This window comes from Haliaeetus leucocephalus, unplaced genomic scaffold (genome assembly GCF_000737465.1).
Source record: "Haliaeetus leucocephalus isolate CR32 unplaced genomic scaffold, Haliaeetus_leucocephalus-4.0 Scaffold173, whole genome shotgun sequence".
NCBI lineage: Eukaryota > Metazoa > Chordata > Aves > Accipitriformes > Accipitridae > Haliaeetus > Haliaeetus leucocephalus.
Window position 1 is genome coordinate 13,532,291 of NW_010972609.1, and position 24,927 is coordinate 13,557,217.

At 39.2% G+C, this 24,927-nt stretch overlaps 1 protein-coding gene across 1 annotated transcript in view; it reads left to right on the forward strand.

The window, feature by feature from the left end:
* The first annotated feature begins 7,114 nt into the window (after positions 1–7,114).
* Positions 7,115–24,927, forward strand: part of OTOG (otogelin) — a 108,226-nt gene continuing 90,413 nt past the window's right edge. The window contains exons 1-10 of the mRNA XM_010563840.1: positions 7,115–7,196; positions 17,065–17,157; positions 17,376–17,530; positions 17,929–18,047; positions 18,446–18,651; positions 20,249–20,379; positions 21,220–21,326; positions 22,204–22,313; positions 23,154–23,279; positions 24,551–24,659. Coding sequence (XP_010562142.1) covers positions 7,115–7,196; positions 17,065–17,157; positions 17,376–17,530; positions 17,929–18,047; positions 18,446–18,651; positions 20,249–20,379; positions 21,220–21,326; positions 22,204–22,313; positions 23,154–23,279; positions 24,551–24,659 — 1,238 coding nt within the window. The remainder of the gene's footprint in view (positions 7,197–17,064; positions 17,158–17,375; positions 17,531–17,928; positions 18,048–18,445; positions 18,652–20,248; positions 20,380–21,219; positions 21,327–22,203; positions 22,314–23,153; positions 23,280–24,550; positions 24,660–24,927) is intronic.

The following is a 24,927-nucleotide window of genomic DNA, read 5'->3' on the forward strand; positions in this document are numbered from 1 at the left end:
GGGAGGCGCGCCCGCCGCCGGCAGCGCCCGCGGTCCCCGGCCGCCGCCCTACCTTGCCGCGCAAGCGGTGCGAGCCGCCGGGCAGCGATAACCTCCCCGCGACCCCCGGCTTCGGTTGTTTCGGGCCAAAGCAAAAGAGAAAGAAAAAGTAAAAGAGAGCCACCCCCACCCCACCCCCCGCGCCGCGTGTCACCTGGACTTTTCCCGGGGCTGATTCTTAAAACTGGTGCTTCTCGTACAGCACGGAGCTCACACCCAAACTGCTCTTTTGTATTTGTAGGTATGTATGTCACTAGCCCTACTAGTTAAGAAAAGCACGAAGATGTGACATTTAAAGCATGCTAACACCTTGGGGGGGGGGAGAACCATTTGCTGCAACACGTTGCTCTACTGCAAACAATCTCAATTTCTTATTTTTAGGTAAGCAGGGTGAATCTGATGTATCGCTGTCTAGGTCTGATTTCCACCAGCCTTTCCCACTACAGAGTATCTATGAGTAACTGCCTAAGAATCAAGGTCAGAGTACCTGAAAAGGTATTTCAGACTAATCTCTTTTAGGTAATTTTGTCTTGGGCTGGTTCTTCTCCCACATTCCCTAATGTAATACACAACAACAAAGACTTCTGCAATCAAGGCTAGAAGCGAGTGGAGGAGACCTGCTAACTTATGTCCCTTAGTCTTCCTGAAGAATCAGCTTTACCCATATAATTCCAGAGAGAACGGGGTTTACATAAGCACAGGTAGCTTACCTACTCCTTCCAACAGAGTGGAAACTTGTATGGATCCATATAAAGGGATGATAAAAAAATTCCATAGTGCCAAATACAAACTGGAACCTGTTTTATTATTTCTGTGTGATAACCTTCATAAGCTACACCAGCTCCTTTAGAAATTGCTCTTAACCCTTTCAGAAGATGGCTTTGCCATATCGGAACATTTCAATGGTATGTACACTACCCCTTTCTCCTATGAGGTGCCAGGAATAAAAGAGGAATACATTTTAAGCCTGCGTACAAACAGGTACAAAAACTGTTTTCAGAAAACAATTTTCTCTTAGAAGTGCAGCTACTAGTATGCAAATCATTTGTCTTCTACCTAAGTTCCAGTACCATACGATATTGAAAGGCTATTCTATCCAAGCATCAGACACACAGCTATAGAATTTCTTCCCTGCATATGCAAAACAAAATTGTCTTATATTTGAAAAGAGAAGGGAGGAGGTACGTGAAATTTAAAGGACACATAAAAATACTATGTATGTTTCCTCTAAATTTACATATAGACTGCAACAGTCATTGATATCTATCAATCGCTTCTAGAAGACTACAGGAATAGATCTTTTACAAGCTGAAAGTTATGTACATTTGAAAGAAAGTAACTTTTTTTTTATCATGTATATAAATTTTCCAGGAGTCAGAAACTCCTCTATGTAGTAAAACATTGTGGAATTAACTTCATTTGGTGATGTGAAAACTGCTCTGAATCATCAGGTACAGGACACACCACAGAAAGGATAATGAACTTGGTGGGCTGTTAGTCTGCTCTGTTATGTGAATTCCTGTGCTCTACTGTGCACAAATACAAAGCAAACAAACCCACAAAGCTATCCCATGCTCCAAAACTGGAAGTTTGATAATCAGTAAATTTATGAGATGGTTCTGAATTTTCCATTACTTCAAATATGTCATATTAAAAGACAGTATAATTATGACTGTTTGTTAGTTTTAGATAATGAAATCTTTCATACCAAGAAATCAAATTGCATCTAAATTAGCTTTAAACCGTTTCAGTTATTGTTTGCTACTGGTGGCATTAATGGAAAATGAATAAAGTGGGCAGCCCATTTAGTAGGCAAAGAAATACATTAAAATGTGTGTTGTGTAAACTGATTCCTGTTGCTTTTGATCTACTTTCTCTACTTCCATTAATGTAACCTGGATCAGAGCAAGTGCACCAAAGCCAAGTGCATAGTGCATTCAGAGTAGCTGGGCTCTGCTACAGGCTGAGGCTAGCACATAATTCTAAAAACCTGTTTGGGGTTATTGGGAAAAGGCTGTGCTGAAGTTAAAGAATATCTTTTCCGTCTCTTTTCTCTCATACACATTCTCCATCCAATACTTACAGGAGAGAACAGAATTCTCAGTGAAAACATCACTAGTTTTCCATCATTTCATTAGAAATGAGACACTTGTTGCAGCAAGAAACACAATCCACAGGGACAAATTACAAAGGCAGAAAAGAGATCCTTTTAATGACTTACTGTTAACAGACTTCCCGAAGCAGTCAGAAAAGGCCCCTTTTCATCTGAGGCAGTTTCTCACCTGGTATGAGCAGCTTCTAAAGCTTTTGTTATAAGATATGCAAACCTGAAGAATGATGGGGAGAGAGGCAGCAGCAGATGGGAAAGGGAAGGGAAAAGAACAGAAAAAGGCAAAAGCGGTAGGAAGAGGGAAGAGAAAAGGGGAGAAAAATAATGGAAAGAAGGTAAAACAGACAGCAAAATTTAATCACAAGGAAAAAAAAAGAACCTGCAAAAGGGTCCACAGAGAGCTCAAAGTTCAAGAGTGTCAATTTATAGTAACAAAAAAGTTATCAGAAGCTATGGAAATAATCCATACACATTAGCTGCATGCTGCGTTCAGTTCACGTCCTACTCATGCCTTTCATTACTCAAGTTCTGACACTTTTTTCAGTGGGTCGGGGCCAATGCTCCGTGTTAAGCATCGACCACGTTCGCTGCCTCTCAGCACAGGCAGGCAGCTCTCCGCAAACAGGCAGCTTCCAGCCATGCGACGTTCCCAGGAGCAAAGGCAAAGCCCCGGGTTCGTTCGCGTCAGAGGCGGGGCGCAGCCTTAACACCGCACCCCACCGCGGAGGTTTGAGTTCCTCCCGAGAAGCTGTGACACTAATCGTTTCCTAAACCCCAGAAGGACGGAGAAGTGGAAATAAATGTGGGGAGCCGGCGAGGTCGGCGCCCGGCACCGGCACTTAGGGAGAAGCGTTAGTGGGGCCGGAGCTGTTCCGCTGCGGGGACAGCAGCCGGCCTGCGGCCGGCAGCCCCGCTGCAGAGCGAGGGGTGGCGTCCGGGGTGGGTGCTCGGGGAAGGGCCGGGGGCGGAAGGCGGGCGGGCGGCTGATAAACCCCTTGGCCGCCCCGCCCGGGAGGGCGGGATGAGCCTAGGGCGCAGGTAGCGGCCGGCGCTGAGGCCCGCAGCTCCGCGGGAAGCCGCTGCCGCCCGTCAGCCCGCATGGAGGCCCGGCTCCTCCTCGGGGCGCTGCTGTGCGCCTGGCTGCTGCCGGGTGAGCCTCCCGCCGGCAGGGCGCGGGGACGGGACGGGAGGGAGGAAGGACAGGGCAGTCCATGTCCGTCACTAACCTACCGTATTTGCCTTCCAGTCCCGTCTCCGTGGGGCGCCTGGGCGCAGCTGCCTGTCGGCGGGGACCCACCGCTCCCCAGGTAAGAGCCAGCCGGGGTACAGTGAGGCTCCTTTCTCGCCGCTGAGGTGCGCAGCCGGGCGGGCGGCAGCCCCGAGGCGGGGTGGGCTGCCCGGGCCGAGCAGCAAACCCTGACTTGTTTTTTTGCCCTCAGCCGAGGCAGCGCCGCGGGACCTCGGAGAGGGGGTGGCCTCGCCGCGGCCACGCAGGTAGGGGGCGCGGGCCAGGCGCTGTGAGGGGCGGCGGGCGGGTACGACGGGGCCGGGCGCTGCGGCGCCTTCTTGGGGAGACGAGGCTGCCGGAACGTGCGGCTTTTCTCTGAGGAGCCCCCCGCGAGGAGAGCAGCCCCTTCCCGCGGTCGGTTGCCTCCAACCTCAGTGCGAGCAGGGCTGATGAGGCGATACGGTGCTGTCGCTCGTGGCCCAAGATGGCGCCTGGCTTTCCCGCGCTGCGCCGCCGCCTGACGAGCCCCTTCTGAGGGGTGGTTGGTGGCGTGGGTCTGAGGGACGGGTGTTCTGGTTGTCATCAGAATAACGTGTTTGTCATAGCTTACCTGCATATATCTGTACATTACCATGATACCGTCAGTATTTCTGACGAGCTTTAGCTCGTTCAGAAATAGTTCTATGTCACATGAAGCATCCTTGCTCCAAGGAAAGCTGAGGTCTGGTCTGGCTCATCCAGCAATAATTGCTTTGTGGGAGCCTTTTTTCGGTAAAAGTAAATGAGCTGGCACTATCAGATCACAACTCAGTACTGGTTTTTGGATGTGGTTTATCTTGGCAACCCGATTATATCATTCGTGGCGTGTTGCTGAAATGTAATTAGGCTGTGTGGTTCCCACTGCCTTGTTCGATGGTGGGAAAAGGGAAGTTTGCTTAGTAGCCCTTGTTCACAGCTCTGCAGAGGAGTCGCCTTTTTTTCTGCTTTCTCCCTGCTCTTTCTGGGAAAAGCTCAGCAGAGAGAAGAATGTGCCACATAACAGCGAACAGGTAACAAAATTGGCCACCAATAAGAGCAAATGCTTGTGGATTGACATCCCCCCCCCCCCAAGAATTCAAGATACAGTAATAGACTTTGTTTCCTTCTGTACTAGCCAATTGAGCAGAAATCTTCAGTAAGATATATGCTTAGGAGAAAGTAAGAAAAAAAATTCAGTGTTAGTTTTAAAAAGATAATAACCAGAAGAGTAGTTGTTCTAGCCATTTGAACTATCTAAGAATAATGCATTTTTACAGTTTCTTGCTTTTAATAAGCTTCTTCAAGAGGAAGAGATAAAGCAACACTAAGCAATGGTGGTTAAGCCCTCTGCAGAATTTTACGTCCATGAAGACTTAGTTAATGACATAGCTTCTGAGATCAGTTGTCAGTCAAATGTCTAAATGGGTATTTAGAACACAGAAAAGACCTGCTATTTTAAAAATACTTTGCAGAATTGTGCACAGGACTAAGAAATTTGAATGATAAAACTAGGCCATGAAATTAAATGCAGTAAGTCTAACCAAGGCCATAGGTAAAATTATGTAGACATAGCTGGTGTTGTTTATAATGTTATTTTGGAAATATTTTGCTTGGTGATTTGTATCGCTGTCAACAACATACATTGTAGCTAATGCTGTTTTTTAACAGATACTGTATTTGTCACTGAATTTTCCTTAATGAAAACTGTATTTTATAATTAATGTGCCACTAAAATATGAACATTCTAGAGGATAGAGCTGCTGCTCTTCATGAGGTGAAGAAATAATATGAAATGGCTGTAACATTTTTGTTACTGTATTAAGTGAACTAGGTAAATGTAATTAGATGCTTCATATGTAACTATATGACAAAATATCAATTGTTTTCTGTAACTTTGCTAAGCAGGCTGGCTCTTCTGTTTTCTCAGATACATGATATAGGCTGAATTGGCTTTTGTGATTTGATGCATTGCTGGGTTTTGTTTTTTTTTTAAAGGAAATGTAAGTATTTAAGCTCTGAAGAACTCTTTAAGGCACCTTTATAGATCAATGCTGACACTGCTTTCCCTTCTGTATGACAGTACGTTTTACAGGACTGGTTGTTTTGTGTACACTAAAAAATTATTTTGAGTAATACATAAATCATTTTGGATATTGTTTCTTCTCAGAGAAAAATTGTGGGGAATATTAAACAAGCTATACATGCTCAGGTGCTGTCCTATTTCTTTCAGTCATTAAAATGCTCCCTTTAAGATGGATTGTCTTTGCAAGTTTCCTTGAACTTGAGCATTCAAAGCTGCGTCTTAAAGAGCAATTTCCAAAATCCTATTTACAGCACCTCTTTGTATAAATAACTGGGTTTGCACCTAGTCCCAATTCTCTGTAAGTGGGGTAGGCAAGGTCATAAATTTTAAGTAAAGAGCTGAAACTTTGCACTTGCAAGACAATGGGAAGGAACTCGTGTTCACACATCATACCTAAACTATACACCATCCTTGGGTAAAATGGTGTGAAAGAATGTTGTCCTTCCAATTTATCTAGAAGCTGTCGGATGACTAGTGACCATGACTGACTTTTAAGCTGTTAAAGACTAACATGTAGGTTCTTTTCTTTTTTTTTTTTTTTTTTTTTTTTTTTTGTTTTCTCAAAGTATTGATTTGAGTTCTTGTTAGGGTACTCTGGTAAGACTCAGAATATTTCTGGTTCAGAAGTGATACAGGTGCCACTGTGTAAATAATTTGACTTTGGAAAAGGAATGGAGGGATTGTGAGTGGCACCACTGGTAGATGGAAGTTGGATTAGTAGATGAATATGGCAAGCATGAGGGGGGAGTCAACATTATCATGACATAACAATTTATAAAAATGATTACAAAGTCTAATAGACTAGAAACACTGGGATTCCAAAGGTCAATTTATTGGAGAAAAAGAAAGCTTCATTCACCACAATATTGAGAATTAATACAAGAAAACTCAAGATACCTTGCTGCTGCCTGTTGAGGGCAGAAGTGCTTAGGAGAAAGGAAACACAAGAGAATAAAAGCTTTAGTCATCATATATTTTAAATGTTAGAACAACAGGAAAAGATTAAGGAGAAGATGGTAGGAAATGTTTTGAAAACTAACCTGGGTGTTTATGACTTTTTTTTTTTTAAAAACAAACAAAAAAACACCACAAAACAAACCTGTTGATTTTTGCTGGGTTTTGGATCAGGTTCTTGGAAAAGAGTGTGAATTTAGGACCTTATAAGACATTTCATTAATTGTTATGATGTTGTTTAGTGATTTATGCAAGCATATACTCTAAAATGATTTTAAATAACTGCAACTGAGTGGTAAGAATTTCCACAGCAGAGTATTTATACTGAGAATTATGTTAAACACACATGATGGTATAGAGGCTGTAACTAAGAGTAAAAGGAGTATGGAGAACGGCACAGAGGACAGTGTTTGTATATACAGTTTTAGGCATTTTGGCTTAACTGGCTTAAAATCTGCCTGCTGTCTTCAGGCATAATGTACTTTACTCCTTTACTGGAGTCTTCAGTAGAAGGACTATACTTTTTACTTTACAATGGTGGTGTTTCATAACTTTTTAGTAAGCCAATATGAAGCAGTGAGCTTAGTAAAAATGGTAAATTTACTGATAGACCATGAAGAGATTTTTCAAGTGTCTTGGTTATAGCTGCTGATTTCTTTGTTCTTTCTGAAAGGAGCCTGAAATGATGGTTTATAATGCTTCATCTACTGCAATATCCCTATCTTGGAACAGGAGACTTCACAGTATGAAATGTGGACCATCTAGTAAGTTATGTTTTTACGTGAAATAAGTTCAATTATCCATTATGTTCTGCATAATTTAATTATTTTTATGAAGAAAAAAACCCCTAAAATAGCTAATACAGATCTTCACGATAAGGGGGCTCTACCTTGATTGGTCTCAAAGGACTACAGGAGTATGACAACTTATTATGGGGTTTGACCTAGCTTTAAGTTTACACCAGGTTCTGGTTTGAGCATTTTAAAGGCTGTCTCTAACTGCAGTTTTTTCTAGCAAGGAGCTTTCAGCAAGGCAATCTGTTCTTGTAGTGATGTACCTAAAGATGTGGATTGCTGCCTAGATGCCATTAAATTACCTGTCCTGTATCTTTTCTGTGCTTGGAGTTTTTTTGTTTGTTGCTCTTTTGCTGAGGTAATCTATGGATGCTTTTTGTGTGTGTAATCTCTGGGTTAGCAGGATGAGGTACTCTTTAGCCACCAGCTTGCAGTGGTGGGCATTTGCTTGAGGAATTTGCATCTTGGCTTTTTTGGTTCATTTTATTTTCAGCAGTGGACAGGCTTAAATCTCTTTACTCAAGGGTAGAGATCCTCTGTGTTAGCTCTTCTGTAGAGGCTGTGTCATGCTTGTCAAGGAGAAACATGAGGCAAAGTAATTCAGAGTAATTTTAGTTAGTGATGTGAAACCTCTAGTTTTTCTTCAGTCAGCCTGACTGCTGGCATTGAACATGAGACCTACCTAATAGCGAATAGTCTGGGTTTCCATTGTCTGGCTTTATAGCACAAAATGCAAGACTGATGTGTGGACTGGACTCTTATAAATTGTGATTAGGGTTGTGTCATCTCCAAAAGCTTTTGATTTCTTTAATACATATTGTTTTCAGGAGCTTTTGAGAAGTGTGTTATCTGAATGTGGAGGAATAATAGAAGGGTTTAGAGAAGCATAATACTACTCAAGTAAAAACAATTATCTATGAACCTCTTCAGTATATGAAAAATATCATATATATATATAGTGTATGATAAAATTGCTCTACAAATGTAGCAGTCTATACCAGTAAAACTCCCTCTGCTTTTGAGGGTTGCACCAGCTTATTGACCAAGAAGTAGTTCTTTCCTTAGCTCTATTTTTTTTTTTAACTGAATAAAGCAGCTTCCAAAAAGATGTGCAAATTGTGCTGAGAAATTTGTTGTCATAAGAATTGTTTAGTTCCCTGGGTTATTTTTTTGCAAAGTGAAAATCCCTTTAGTGGGACTAGTGGGTTTCATGTTCTGCTTCAGAGCAACCAGCTAGAAAAAAGACTTTTAAGATGCATTGTGCTACTGGAACAACTCTTGAAAAGGGTTTATGTGCAAGTTCATTGCTTTTTAAATAGGCCTAATATTTAAGGAAGGGAAGAATGAATCTAGAAGGAGGGAGAATGAAATAGGTAGCAAGTATCTCATGCTAACTCATCACATGTTTAAGATTTTAAAGGAGGATGTAGTTATGATGGCAAGAATTAGGTTTCATTGCCCTCTGCAGATGTAATAGGATAAACTTCCTGGCTTGTTTCTAACTCAGATTATTAAACTCTTTAAACAATTGAATACCTAGACTTGGAAGTTTTCTCTTTAGATCCTAGTAAACTCTGCGTGGGAAGTGGAATCCATCGTTGCCTGTGTGCAAAATATATATTAAACAAAACAAAAGAATAACCTGATCTGCTTTGTGCAAGAGTTTCAGTAACACGCTCTAAATGCTTAGAACAATAATTTTGTTTTGGCCCTTCTTATTTGAAGAGAGATGCAAGCTGCTATAGCTCTGTCCATGGACTGGAGTTTGCACCAATCTCGGGATACATGAAATAGTACAGCTTTTTTTTTTTTAATTAATTTTAAACCAGCAAGGTAGGTTATCATCTTCTTTTTCCAGTTTAGTGATGTCTCTATGAAAATTTTTTCTATAACATGTTTAGAAAACTGTGATTATAACAGACTTATATTTCATCCTATTAGTCAGTTCTTGTTGCAATAACATTTTTTCTTGCTTCCTATAACTCTGTATATATAGATAAACCAACATGTTTTGTGTGGAACTTTGTATGACGGGTGTGTGATTTATTGTGCAATAGACCTCTTTACCTTTGTGTTATGTTAGTCATCTGAAAGTAGTTTAGAAAGCAAGGTAATGTCTTTTATGTCAACAGAACAAAAAAGTTGGTATAGTACAAGTAAATGCCAGGAAATAAACTTTTGTGTTAGTTTCTTGTACCCAGGGGATATGGGATTTGAGTTTTGAAATGTTTATCAGAATAATTGACAGCAGTTAAGGTGTAGTTTACATAGTTGTTAAACTTGTAACTTCCTTCCATACCAATCTGTTTTTCATGCAAAGTTAAAAAAACCAAACCAAACAATCAAAAAACCCAAACAAAAACCTCCAGAGCTAAAGCATATTAAGAACCTGGGACAGGAAAAACAAATGCTTTCTGGAAGTAAGTTTCAAACTACTGCTGAAAATTCCTAACAGGCTAAACACTTCAAATTTTGTTGTGTTGAAATGCTGTGGCAGGCATGAGTCTTCAATGTTTAAAGTCACCATTACTATAGAAGATACTTGTCCCTTACAATACATGTGCTGATTTGAAGAGATGCACCAGAGCAGAAAATCTGCAGCTAACTGGAAGGCTCTTAGTATTGAAGGATTAAAATTACATCCTACTCATTCACCTCAGAATCTCAAAAGGAAAATTTTACATCCTAGTGTAATGAGATCTTTGTCCTCGTTTTAAGGCTGTACTGCATACTGTTGAAGCCTGCCTGTATGCCACAGAAAACTTGTGCTGTTACAGGCAGATGCTTTCAAAGACTATGAAGTTGAACGATAAAAGGCAATGCAAGAAATAGTTGTTGTATTAGTTCTCTTATAGTCAAAAGAACACCTGAAAACTTTCTAGAGAAAGTGTGCAATGGAAATTATGCTTAGTTACAAAATATAAAATTTCAAGAATGTCGACAGCAAAAGTTTACATATTCAATTTTAAGCATACCTTCTACTCTTTTATGCATGGCTATAGGTCCTAGTTGATGTTTCTTGCAAATTCTTATCCCAAACTGCTTTGCTTTTTCACTTTTCCATTTTGGAATAAAATTTGCTGATTTTTTTTTTTTTAAATTATTGATTTTTTACTAGTTTGATAACCTTCAGGCAGACCTCTCTTCTACACTTGCATAAAGCTTTTAAAATGTGTCATCTTTTAAAGAATCCTGAAAACTGTAAAGTTGTTGTCTGTTTCTGCAAATGACTCTGGAGCTCTGAAACTGTTTGGGCCAAAGTTGGTGAACAGGCAGAATCATAAGAACTGAGGGAACAGGCTGGACCTTGTACCTGCCTAGCTTAAGTAAAACTTGATCGCTTTCAGATCTCTAAATTAATCTTTCACACTTCAACTTTTCTCTCCAAGTGAATCTAGTAATAAATATCCTGAAAGGAAACCTGACTTGAGTGACTTGCATTAAACAAATTTTTCATGCCATGTCTTAAAAAACAGTAGCAACAAAATAGAATTCCAACACTAGGAAGTGCTTAATGTTGTACAGAAAAATACCTGTAGGAAGGTCCATGTCAGTCACAAATCTTCAAGAATTAATAGTGTGTTGATGATAATGTTGTATTATAATGAGGTCAAAATTCAGTTGGAGCAATTGGATTGACGTGATGATTAAAACAAAAATCAAATATTTCAAAGTTGATGTGCATGATAATTTGAGTAGTCAGACATGTTCTTGAATGTATTGGTTTGCTTTTACTTCGTGAAAAAACTTTAATTTAGATGTCTCTGATTTAGTATCTTAACTTTTGTGTGGGATGCATATACATGCTTTCTTTGCAGTTACCTCTTTGTGCTCCAAGAGTAGAGCTGTTCTTTAGTGACTGTATCTCACTTCATGCTGAGGGGCTTCACATTATATAAATTACTTTCAGCTATACTAATTTTACTCCTAATAAATGTTAGAAGATCAGAAGAACAAATCATGGATGAGCAAACCTGGACACATAGTTGATTTGTAACTGAAATAAGTTCAAGAGATCTTAAATACTCATTAGAGAAGTAGTAATGTAAGAAAGCATAATAAACTAAGTGGGCACAATATCATAGATACAAATGCACAAAATATATTGCATCTATAATAATGTTTCAAAATAAATGCTTATCTTGATGAAGATGCAAGATGCCTTTTAACAGTTATCATATGAAATTGGCAGAACTTGTGCTTGGAGCCCAGGTGAAGAACATTTGAAAGGCCAACCAGAGTTGGGTGGGACTGTACTGTATTTCACAATGGATTTTGGAACTTCCTCTTATCAGGTCTACATGATGCTATTAAAGCATTTCTTTTCAGAGAGCCACAGCAGTAATCACCTCTGTGAAGCTTGGGCACATCTCCAGAAACACTTGCAATGAAATGCACCCAGGCTAGATTAGAGTCTCATCTTTTCAAAGGCTGTGATAAATAATGGGCATGAGGTTCTGCTACTGCTTATAGGGTGCCAGCTCTGGCCTGAAGGCTCTTGCTGCCTGGCACTGAAGAATTAAGAAGGGGGATGAACTAATTGGAGGTCCAGGTGCCCAAGGGACTAAAATAACCCTATCTACATACTGAGTGGGGTTGCAGTCTATTCAGTAGTTACCAGGTGATTAGAGTATTTAAGCAATGAGGGGAGCAGAGAAGAATTCAGACCTGGGTTATAAGATGATCCCAAGTCTTCATCCTGTTCAATAAAGAAGGAATTTGAGACAAGTTTGCTTCTTTGCAACAATGGTCATACTATCGGAGTGGCTTGCCGGTTGTAATGGCATCATTGGTTAGAAATCACATTATTACTTATGCGAGTTGAAACATGTTACTTAGGCCTACTACTTTCTGCTAGAAAAGTATCACCAGTTTTCAATTTCAGATTCCAAGCCAATGTACTTAACTGGCATAATGTCAAAGGAAGAAGAAGAGCTGAGGACTTTTTAATAGAGGTCTCTTTCAGATAAATGAAGGACACAATGTTCTTCATAACCTTTCCTAATTTTAACCTTTGCTTAATCTTGAAGTTTATTCCCTTTCTGCAGGTTTTACAATATTTCTCATGTCCCTAGGAGAGACCTAAAGTTGTGATAGGATCATATGGGTTAGCTTATTTAGGGAGCTTATGTTCCATTAATGACAAAGATCAGAGTGAACCCTTTGTTATAGGATGTTTACTCTGGATACCTGAGGAAGTATTTCCGTGTTAATTGAGCAGAACTGGATGATTAAAGGAGGCCATGTTGTTTGCAGCAGTAAGATCACCAAATGTAATCTGAATCAATGCTATTCCTCTCATTACCTGGTTAAGGATAACTAATCTTTGTACACAGAGCTCTTCTGTGCAGTGTAAGGAAAGATAACTACAGTGATGTAAAAAGGGATATAAGCAAATAGAAGAGCTAGGTTTATTCTGTTGTATTGGGTTTGCGTGGCAAGGTTTTGGTAGCGGGGGGCTACAGGGGTGGCTTCTGTGAGAAGCTGCTAGAAGCTTCCCCGATGTCCAACAGAGCCAATGCCAGCCGGCTCTGGGGCAGACCTGCCGCTGGCCAAGGCCAAGCCCATGAGCGATGGTGGTAGCACCTCTGTGATAACATATTTAAGAAGGGGAAAAAGTTGCTGTGCAACAGCAACTTCAGCTGGAGGGAGGAATGAGAATATGTGAGAGAAGCAACCCTGCAGATACCAAGCTCAGTGAAGAAGGAGGGGGAGGAGGTGCTCCAGGTGCCGGAGCAGAGATTCCCCTGCAGCCCATGGTGGGTAAGACCATGGTGAGGCAGGCTGTCCCTCTGCAGCCCATGGAGGTCCATGGTGGAGCAGATATCCACCTGTGGCCTATGGAGGACCCCATGCTGGAGCAGGTGCATGACCCCGTGGGAAGCCTGTGCTGGAGCAGGCTCCTGGCAGGACCTCTGGACCCGTGGAGAGAGGAGCTAGGCAAAGGAGCAGGGTTGCTGGCAGGACTTGTGACCCTGCAGGGGACCCACACTGGAGCAGTCTGTTCCTGAAGGACTGCACACTGTAGAAGGGACCCATACTGGAGCATTTTGCGAAGAACTGCAGTCTGTGGGAAGGACTCGCTTTGGAGAAGTTGGTGGAGAACTGTCTCCTGTGGGAGGGACCCCATGTTGCAGCAGGGGAAGAGAGTGAGGAGTCCTGCCCCTGAGGAGGAAGGAGTGGCAGAGCCAATCTGTGATGAACAACCACAACCCCCATTCCCTGTTCCCCTGTGCTGCTGCAGAGGAGGAGGTGGAGAAAATTGGGAGTGGAGCTGAGCCTGGGAAGAAGGGAGGGGTGGGGGGAAGATGTTTTAAGATTTGGTTTTATTTCTCATTGCCCTACTCTGGTTTGACTGTCAGATTAAGTTAATTTCCCCAATTCGAGTCAGTTTTGCCTGTGACAGGAATTGGTGAGTGATCTCTCCCTGTCCTCATCTTGACCCATAAGCCTTTATTACATTTTCTCTCCTTTGTCCAGCTGAAGAGGGGAGTGATAGAACAGCTTTGGTGGGCACCTCGTGTCCAGCCAGGGTCAACCCACCACACATGTTTTGTTAGAATCATACATGCACAGACAGAAGAGAACTTCATAAAGAGGAAAATGCTCATCATTGAGTCATTTGACTTCCAATTCAGATTTTACTAATGTCCTTTCTCTCTAAAAGGGAGCAAGGGAGGTCCTTCCCAGTGACAGCAAGGGTCCCTGGATCAGCTGACTGTGTACACGATCTGAATAAATGCGGCTTGAAGCAGGTTACTTGAGCCATACTTAAAGGGGAATCGTTCAACTGGAAAATCAAAAGGGGACTAACTTCCTCTACAGTGAAGAGGAACATGACTTGAAGTCTAATTGCATGTCATTGTAACTGGACAGGCAATAGGGCATAATCTTAGAGAAGGAAAGAACAGAGACCTAAGCTCTGATTACACAGGTCTCGCACCACTCAAGATGAAAGAGATCAATGTCTGCCTTGCATGACAAGAGGAATAAGGCTTTTGCATTAGTGACAAGATTGGTTACTGTGAGTATGTAAATGAGATGGCTTAGTCAGAATAAGTAGGGACCTTTCTACATGGTGCTAGCATTAGTTTTTAAATTGAACTAATGCTGGCCAGGCAGAGAAAGGAGCTGTGTACGTGGGCTAGCTAGGCAAAGGGGTGTTCTCTTTTACTTGGTCTACCTGCCCTGTTCTTTTCAGCATGGCCTCTTTTTTTTTTTTTTTTTTTTTTTTTTTTTTTTTTTTTTTTTTTTTTGGGGGGGGTGTTCTTGTATATGTTGAAAACAAAGTTATCAAAATTAATCATTCAGGTATTTTTTTTAAGTCATCACATAAGTAATTAGTATTTATAATGTTTTTGCAAATGGAAACAGCCATATAAACACCAATAAACTGTACTGACAAATTTTGGCAGAACTCAGTAAGCAAGGGTTCTGTAAACTTGTAACTGAAGATAATATTTTGTAAAATCACATGGCCTAAAGTAAATGAACATTTAAGCTTTTTTTTTTTTTTTTTAAGTTATGGCACACCATAGGTTTCTTGAAGTCTTTCTCATTCTAGCATTATAGCTAGTTGTTAGCACAGAGCCTCTTTATTCTAAGTTCCTAGGATCTCACAAAGCAGAATGAAATTTAAATATGACCTTTTTCCTCATTAAACTTCTACATTGACCACGCTTTGGTAAAACAGCTGGTGATGATGTTTGCGATAGCCTCAGAAGAGGCAAAGTCTTAACAGCATTCAATCCATGAATTCTGACAAGAGTTTGCATGTGAATTAAATGTTGGATGCACAGTTACTTGGTGTGTACATCTGAAAGCAATTTTGTAGTAGATACAGTTGTAAACCAGGTGAGGTTTTTAAGAGGCATTCTGAAGTCTTACTCTGTTTAAAGTAGGGGCTTAAAAGGAAGGTGGAGAGTGTTCGTAGTGTCTTGTTAAAAACGCTGTTTCTGACTGTTAACAGATTTAGTAATTTTTGGCTGGGATACACTCACAGAATACACTCCACATGTAGCTTGCTTTTGTATTATTTTAGTGTATTTAAAGCTCTTCAGTAAGAGGGTATGGCTCACTGGCTTCTGTAATGGTGCTTCTATTGATGGCAAAACAAACTAAATATGTGCTATAAAAGGTGTTGGTAGGAAACTGGTATTGGTAAGACATCAATAAAATGAGCTTCTGGAAGAGGGGAGAAAACACCCTTTGAAATGGATTGATTTTTCTGTTGCTGTTGCTGGAATCAAGAGTTCAGCATCCAGGTAATGGCAGTAAGATGTCAATGATCAACTTGTGACTTGTTAGAAAGTATTTGTTTCCTTGCAGTCAGTTTATAAAAAAAACATTTCAACCATTCTGTAAAGTAGTTCAGAATCTACTTTTGATGTTGGTGTTTTTCATGTATGTTTAGCAAATGCCAATAGTGAGAACAAAACCTAAAGATGGTGTGACCCATGACATCATAAAACAGTGGTCTGTAATCTAGAAGGCTTTCCTCTGAAGTTTAATTCTGTCAAGACTAAATCAATTGTAGAGTTTATTCACATTGTCAGAAGTGGACCTGGCTTTATTTTGCCTGCATCAGCAGAGCTTCAAACCATCTTTAACAAAGCTTTCTCAAAAGCCTGAAGGTAATCTCAGTACGTTAGGACTTTTGTGTATGCTACTGATGACTAGATATTTCATAAGCAAGGGTTTTACTGAAATAGGAGAAAAGATCTTTTTTTGCGAATTCTGGTTTTCAGGACAGCACTTAAAATAATCTTATATATGATTTTTTTTTCCCAAGAATGATGTGTTTATAAAGGTAAAGAAAACAAGAAGTCTGAGTCTTCAGTTTGTCTCTTCCTGAAATAGTTTCTTCTGAGCAACTTGTCTGCTTGTCTGCAACAAAAACAATCTCTAGTTTCTGTTCTCCAAACACAAAATTTACTATGATTGCATAATACTCAATTATTAAAATTCAAATGCTTTCCTAAAGAGACTTAAACTTTAAAAGATCAAGTATTAGCAAAATAAGTGAATATATCACAACTGTTAGAAAAGCATTTAATCAAAGAGTCTAAATTTTGTAGCAAGAAGCTTTATTTCTGCATGTGCACATCTTTCTTTAGACTGTGAAAACTTTTGTCAGATTTTGATGGGGATCTTCCCAGGGGGGGAAAAAAAAAGTAAAAAAAAAACCCAACACCTCCCTCCCCCAAACCTATCACTGCAAGTTAGGGAGCTTGCTTTCTCTACAGTAGGCTTACTATACTTAAGCATTAGATTTTTCCTTTCTTAAAAGTTTGTCTCTAATAAAATTAGAAACAAGAGCAGTGGTCTGTGTCTTTATGGAAAGTGTTTGCGGTTGGTAGACTTGGAAGTTGTAAGATGGAAAGAGGGCAGGCAGCTGAAAGATTTACAGCTGGGATATCAACATTTGTGTTTCTAGGGTAGTATGCTCTCATCCTGGTAGAGTTTACCCATACAGTGTTACTTGTAGCAGTTTATATATAAGGGTTTAGGCACCATGCTTTTTTGTTGTGTAATACTTGTTCACTTCCTCTATTCATTGCTCAGGGGACTAAAAACGTGTCAGACTAACAGATATCACAGCTGTTTTGATTGGCTTCTCTAAATGAGCAATAGATTTACTTCATCTGGTTTTAATTCTTGAGGTGAAGTTTTTCCAGTATGTTTCCTGTTTGTGGAGGCCTGTGGGATTCTCCTGAACGTTTAAATGCTAAGCCAGCATCTCCTGTCATTCATGAAGTTACATTTGGTGACAAAACTCGGTCTTAAGAATGAAAATTATCATAATTTATTTTTAACATGCTTTGTTTTTTCCACCCAGATTTGTTGACATGTTTTAATGGAGGTGAGTGTATCTACAGAGAGCTCTGCAACTGCAGTCGATTCAATGCAACTGGACCAAGATGCCAGACAGGTGTGTAAAGAGAGAGAACTAACTGGGTTTCTGGGATTGTACTCGGGTTCCCACAGCTAAAAGAATGACTACCCTCTGCCTAAAAGTTCCTTCGTGCCCTAGTATTTTTCCCTCTCTTTTCTGTGGTGATATTTCATAGCATAGCGCTTGCATACATCTCAACTACAGATTGAATCCAAAAACCAGTGGTACTTCTGAAGTGACTCTTCTTTTGTTAGTGTATAATACAGGTGCTGAAAGAGATCATATATGCAGAACATGGGGTCAATATAATTTTGAAACTTTCGATGGACTCTATTATTATTTTTCTGGGAGATCCACATATGCCCTTGTGAGACATACTGAATTAGATGAACAGAGTTTTTCCATACAGGTAGGGGACTGTACTTCTATGTTCATCTTAGCTGTTGTTGATATTGCTAGTAATGCATTAATATTTAGAAATTAAAAGTAACTTGTGATGATAGTATGGGGTTCTAGAATGTAATCTAGATTTAATTGTAATGTCATGTGGGCTACCAGTTACTATAGTGCAAAATGTAAATAGCTGGAAGGAAACTGATGTGTGTACTTTGAAAACCTGGCTGCTATGAAAAGACTGCTCTAAAAAGAGTGCTAATTGTACTCAGGTTTTTGGAGAAGAGTGGGACTAAACTACTTGTTCACATGCTGAGGGTAGGATTGTGGGATTGGGAGTATTAGTTGTGTAATGTGGATTACGAAGAGTTTGATTTAAATCTTGACTTTGATGCTAGTAATTTTATTTGGCAGGTGAATAATGATCCTGAGTGCCATTCTTCTCCTTACTCCTGCAAAAGGTCCATTAGTTTATTCTTTTCTGGAGATGAAGAGATTAAGATGAGCAGTGAAGTCACCTATAAAGGATTTGGGTAATTGCACTCATGTTTCTGATGCTGTAGTTACACTGGAACTGATCTCATGATACCGATTTGATAACAAAGATGTAAACTAGAACACTCACTTGTTGGTAGGTTAAAAAAAGCTATCCAGACCACAGCTGTAATAGTTACTCCCCATCTACAGAGTAGTGTCTGAGGAAGGTGATACCTAAATGAGTGGTACATAGTATTAAGAAGCATAACCATTGACAATGATCCTTTGATTTTTTGCTTTTATTTGTAATTTCATCTTTTTTTAGTGGAATTACTCAATATTTATATCAGAGATTTTCAGATGTATGAGGAAGTCATTAAATCAGCAAGTAATTTATTTGTAATAGTGATATTTTCTCACGTAAATTTGTTTTTCATTATGTCTCATTTCTCAGAGTACAGTTACCTTATGTTATTGGAAACTTACACATCCAGAAGCTAGCTGGATACTTTCTAGTCAGGCACCAGTATGCCTTTACTCTGGCTTGGGATGGTACGTCTGCAGTGTATATCAAAATGGCACCAGAGTACCTGGGTAAAACACATGGACTGTGTGGAAACAATAATGCTGTCCTGCAGGATGATCTTGAAACTAGTTATGGTGAGTATTTAAAATACTACTTCTTGTGTTAATACAGGTTTTTTTTCAGGTAAACTGAATGTTACTTTGCTTAGTTTTTAATGGTAATGCTAATTGAATATAAGATGGACACCTTTTGAAAGGGAAAATATGATACAGAAATACTTGTGGTAGATAATATTGTTAGTAAGAGGGCCAATTTCAATATAGATGAGGTTCTGGGGAGGAAGATCTTTAAAAAGCATGACAAAAAGCTGTCTTACTCCATTACCTACAATGGTATTTGCACTTCAGTTTCCTAGGACTTGAAAGGTAAAATCTACTTTTAAATGTTTACTGTCCTCTTAGCAATTTTATATAGGAGCCTGCGGAAGCCTGAGACACTGCTATTGGAAATAAATCGATAATTTTAATTAGTAAATCAAATCAATTAGGATTGCCAAATCTCATTTGATCTGGCACCTCATTTATGCTAACGCTTTCAGAAGCGACCAGTGATCCTTGAGTACTAACTTCAGATACTTCCAAGAATCTTTGCTTTGAATAAATACTGAGTGAAGACCTCTAAAATAAGAAGAACCAGGGGAAAAAATAAGGCCTCTTGAAAGTTATCTCAAGTTAGGTGATAAAAACTTCTGGAAATCATTGCTTTGGGCTGTTTAACTCTTTGCTCCCCTTCTTTAAAATTAGGGTATTTCTGTAGAGTACTACTTCTGAGCTCAGAGTACAATATGTACTAGGTTTCCTCTGTTGTTTAAGTGTGCTACTCAATTTTAGAAAGCATCAGCCCTGCACTAATATCAGCTCTTAGGCCCCATTGAATAGTTTGCTCAATAAATCTAAATGCCAAGTTCAGTAGCTCATTGTCCTCATTCCCCTCAGAGATTCTCTTATATCTTCTCACCTCTCTCAGGATATTTCAGTCACATAAAGCTGTGATTGTAGCAGAAGTCAATAGGCTGCATACTAGCTTTATCCAATTAGCTTAGGGAGCAGTAGGAAGAAAGACATGGCAAGATATGCATTCGTGGGTAATCCAAGTAATAATCCATGTCACCACTTGTCTATGATAGGTAATATCTATTTTAACTAGTTTAAAGCTAGTGTGGACATTTCTACTTACGTGAAAAAGTCACACCTTTACTTGGTTAATGTATACAATTATTTTGTACCCTTGCAGTGACCCAGGAATGCCTTAATCTTTCTTGGGTTTTAGACTATCTGGAAGTTTCACATAAAGTAGCAGCATAGACCTATGTATATACAGTTTACTTTAGCTTTTCTTTCCTTTCTTCCATTCAAAGACTGTGGCAGGCACAGTCCTGCTCCCTAAAGCCCATCCTTCTAAATCACATGAGTAAGCTTCTTTCTACCATTCTAAAGCCTTCCTACTATAGTCACTTTTAAAAGTTTGTTTGGGTTTTTTTTGTTTTGTTTTTTGTAAAAGGATCCGATTGTCTTCAGACTAACAGCTGATTGATTTAGTTGTAGGAAGGGTTTGGTGCTCTCTTCTTAATGTGATGTTTTGATTATTGAGATGTTTCTGTGGGCAATCCCATAGAAATGTTGTTGTTCTTCAAAGTCACTGTGTGACTCTGTGTGTGTGTGTCTTGTTTAGGAAAACTGACAGATGATGTAACAGAATTCGTAGAGAGTTGGCAGGAAAACCCTCCACAAGGAACACCCAATTGGGATAAATCTCTTCTCAATGAACCACCCTGCTTGACACAAACCCATGAGTCTCTACAGGTTTGGATCAACACAAAAGGATTATTACAGTAGTTGGTGATTCTAATTAGAGTGAGAATTTGACTTAACACTTTGAAGGAGGCTGGAAATATTCTCAGTTCTTCTTTGAAGAAGTGGATTAAAATGGTTGCTGTGGCAGAGCTTCCCTTGTCTCCTCCTTTTCCCCCTACTTTTCTTCTGTATGAGTTTATAATTTAATTTTTGATCTTTTCAAATGTTATCTTGTATGCATAACAGCCAATAGAAGTGTTTGAATCTGGGGCTGAATGAGTGAAAAGTTGTAAAATAGGAGTGCATTCTAGAGCTGGTTCCCATTCCTTCCCTTAGGAAGGACAGCAAGAAGCAGGCAGGCAAAAATGGAATGAGAGCACAGCTAATTTGCCAGTGTTTAAAAAAAAAAAGTTATTGTTACTTTTGTCCATCACATTGAAGTAGTTTTTCCTTTTAAGTAATATTTTCAAGATATAGACCTGAAATGAAGTGCTTTGAAACTAAAGCTGATGCCAGGTATGTTTTATTTCTGTTGCCTTTTACTGTGTAATTTAACTAAAATGAGGACTATTTTAGGTTGTCTGGGCTTAGCTGCAACATTGTCTATGCCTTTCTTGGGAAAGGGTATGTTTTACTACTATTGGGTATGACCTTGGATAAAAGATTTAATGTTATGAATACTCTGGTATGGAGAGCAATATGTTGCTAGCCACTGCTTCTAGCTGATCAGTGGAAAGTGATTCCTAGTCACAGACTGAAATGTCTGTTCTGATTTTCCATAGTATTCTATTCTGCTTAGGTCTATTTTTGAAAACCATCTCTTCACAACAGCTATCTCATTCATTACAGAGGGCATATACTCTGTGTAATATCCTCTTACATCCCCCGTTTGAACAATGTCATGAATACGTGAGTCCTCTTCCTTTTATGGCAAGCTGCACCAATGATCTTTGCATGTAAGTGAATGCTTTTGGGTAATTCCAAAGCTGTTATAAAAAATATTGTCCTTCTATCATGAGAATGAATTGTAAATGTTGACAGAACTAATGTGTGTCCTTTTCTGCATATCAGTTTTTTTTCTAATGTTCTGTTATTATTTTGATGTTCTTGCTTGTTCTAGTTTTACTGCCAGAAATTTCTGTGGAGTTGTTCTTGGTTTTTTTGGTATAAGGATGACCAATATTAGGCCCAGATATTTTCATAATTTGTTAGTGTACCTTCCCTTGAATATGGCATCTGTTTGATTTTTGAATGTGCAAAGTCATTAGTATTTCTAACCTTAATGAAAAGTAATAGTGAATAGATTAGTTTGGCATCGACAAGCCATATGTTAGTTCAATGAAAAGAAGAATTTGATAACTATTTGAATTTATGCTATCATTTCACGACCTGCTATGGTCCTTATCCAAGCAGTTTTGACTAGTTAAATTAACAGACAGGACAGGAGAAGATTATTTCCATTTCTTCTACCATGGTGACTCACTGGTAGAAATCTTACACTTTTTTCTTGTGAGTTTTCTGAAGGATGTTATTCCTTTTGTGAAAATCAAGACCTTTATTTAAGTCTGTTTTATACTGCTTATCTCTGGCTTTCATGGATTTATTCAGGAAATTGTCGTCAGGTCTCAAATACATTGATGACCTATCTTCATGTGTGGCAGAATGTTTTATCCATTGAAGACTTTTAACCTAGCCAAACAATGCAGTACTTTAGAACATTATTAAAGTAGATTCAATGAACATGGTTGTATGCAATGCAGGAGCATTCATGAGGTTATGATTGCATGTTTGAATATAGGTAGAAAATAATATGTCAGTTTTTATTTTTGTAAGGTCAGCAGTTGATAATGCAACTTGGTGTCGAGCATTAACTGAATATGCCAGAGCATGTGCCCAAGCAGGAAAGCCACTTCATGGATGGCGAATGCACTTTCAGCAATGTGGTATGCAGATGCTTTCATACTTGGAAATATTGCTTCGTAGTTGTGTTTTGAAAAGAGTGCTCTTCACACTTTTACTTCTTTGTGCTTCCTCCAATTTTGAACTTGTATATTTCCTGGTGAATGCATAACTATGGGCTCAGTCAGAGGCTACATAAGTGCAATGGAATTTCTTTTTTATATGTGTAATTTGTACTGAATGTATTTAAAGCACTAAGCTTATTAGGATATGTTTTAAGAACCTTCTCACTAAAACATCAGAGATTCTTGAAGGTGATTAACCATTTGTATTTTCATAGAGCTACTCTTTCAAATATTGTCAAAGTCTTCATGGCTTTCTGATACATAAAATGTGTGTCATGAGTGTTAAAAATAAATTTGAATTACACTTGCATAAGTCTTCATCTTGGAAGTCACAGAAGGTAAGCTTGAAAGAGATCTTCTAATTTTTCCGCCTGTCTGGAACACAGGGCCAAAACTGCTTTGTCATTCCTGACAGAAGATTTGCCCCATGTTTCCAAAAATGTTTAATGGATGTTCTGTCAGTTCTTTTGCTGGTCTGAGTATCTAAGTAGCTCTGCTGTGAGAAAGTTTCCCTGAGTGTTCTTTGGTGTAACATAAGATTATTCCTTCTCAATGCACCTTTAATGGACAGAATACGAATGTATGTATATTCTGTGTGTGTGTGTGTGTTATGAAAGTTATTGTTTCATTGATCTAGACAACAGATAATCAACTGACATACCAAAAAGTAAATACCTGCAAGAAACATGTGTGATCTGTTTAAGCCCTGGGGCAGGAGCACAATACCTTTTCATTTCTCTACCTGTTTCTGTTTTTTAGTGATTACCTGTGCTGAACCCTTGACCTACAATGAATGCATCAACTGTTGCCCTGTTTCATGTCATCAACAATCACAGTGCATTGTCAGTGAGCTTCCCTGCATTGATGGGTGCTACTGTCCAGATGGCAAGTTTTGCTTCTCAAATACGTATTATTTGATTCCATATAACATTCAGATTGTTCTCCCCCAAGTTTACATAACTATATAGCCTGGCTAGGTTAAGGCATTCACAGGAGCTGTTTGTAAACGCAGTGCCAACAGTGTGGGTGAATGACCCTGTTTTCCTCATAACTGACAAGATCCTTTTCCTTCCTCTAACAAGTGGGAATAGGTTTCAACACAGATCCATGTTCTAGCCATAGGGCTCCACAATTTGAGTTAAAAATGGGGTTTGCTCTGTTGTTGACAGGGCAGCCATCCTCCTAATTCTGGTGGTTACTACATGACGTTCTTTGGGGGTAATTTTGGTGTGTTGTTCTGTTGGGGTGTTTTGTGGTGTGGCATCATGGGGTTTGGGTTTTTTGTTGTTCGGTTTGGTGGGTTTTTTTCCCTTTTTTTTCTGAAGAAGAATGTCTGCAAGGTCAAGTGCTTAGGAGAGCTCAGAAATGTGACATGGCTAAAACTCATTCATGTGGCCAGAAACGGGTTTTGATACTGAGATTCTTACACTGTTGTATGGCTCTGGCAAGTAAGGTATTTACCAATGTGGCCTATAGCAAAACTTTACCCTTATTAGCAAAATATACTTTGGTGTCCAGTTTTCCCCTTGTTACTGGCTTCTCTTTGGGTACATAATTCTATGTAAAAGAGGACAGAGAAAGTTATGCCGTGGATCTTGAAGTCCTGCCTTTTATACATACCCTGATGATTTATAAGGATAATCATCTTTGTCATATATTTTATCTTTTATAAGCTAGTAAAGTCTTTTAGCTTCTGGCTCTCTAATAATGGAATAATTTAAAAAAAAAAAAAAAAAGGCAAAAACCCATTATAGTAAAATAAGGACCAAACAGTGCCTTAAAACACAGAGGCAAAGATTTGTAAAGGTGTCAAAAAAGAAGCCAAAGGTACTCAAAGCAGCATGGTTTGGTGTTTTTGTGTTTGCTTTTGGGTTTTTTGTGGGGGTGGTTTCCTCCCCCTCTCACCCAATATTAAATACTTGTTATTCATACTATTGTTAGTGTATCTCAAGCAATTTAGGGACTTGGTCCATGTAATATAAATTATTTAATGTAATTCAAATGCATGTGTATTTTGCAAAAATGACTACTAAATAGTCTAGAGGTTTATTATCATACATGACCATTTATGTTGTTCTTGGGTATACTTGTTAGTGCGCCATCAGCCATCTGTACAGATATTTCATTTTTTTTTGGTGCTGTTTTATTTCTTCTAGGCTTAATTTATGAAAATGAATTGTGTGTCAAGCCTATGGACTGTCCTTGTGACTACCATGGAAGTTTATTTGAAATGGGTTCAGTAGTTTATGAGGAATGTAATAACTGGTTAGTAATTTTTCTTTTTATGCTGTGGACTTAATCCTTCCATGGTCATGAGACAACTTCTTTAAGGCCTATTTCAGTTAAAAATGAAGTTGATAAGTCCTCACTGTTTCTATATACAAAAACTGTTGTTCTGTATATGTTTTGCAACAAAGGGAAAGATAAAAGAAGCTATAGAGCCATTAATGTGGAATAAGAGCAAATGACACATATTGCAGAGAATACTGTAATGTTTAGTATTCTTTTCATCTTGAACTCTGCCTCAAACTAA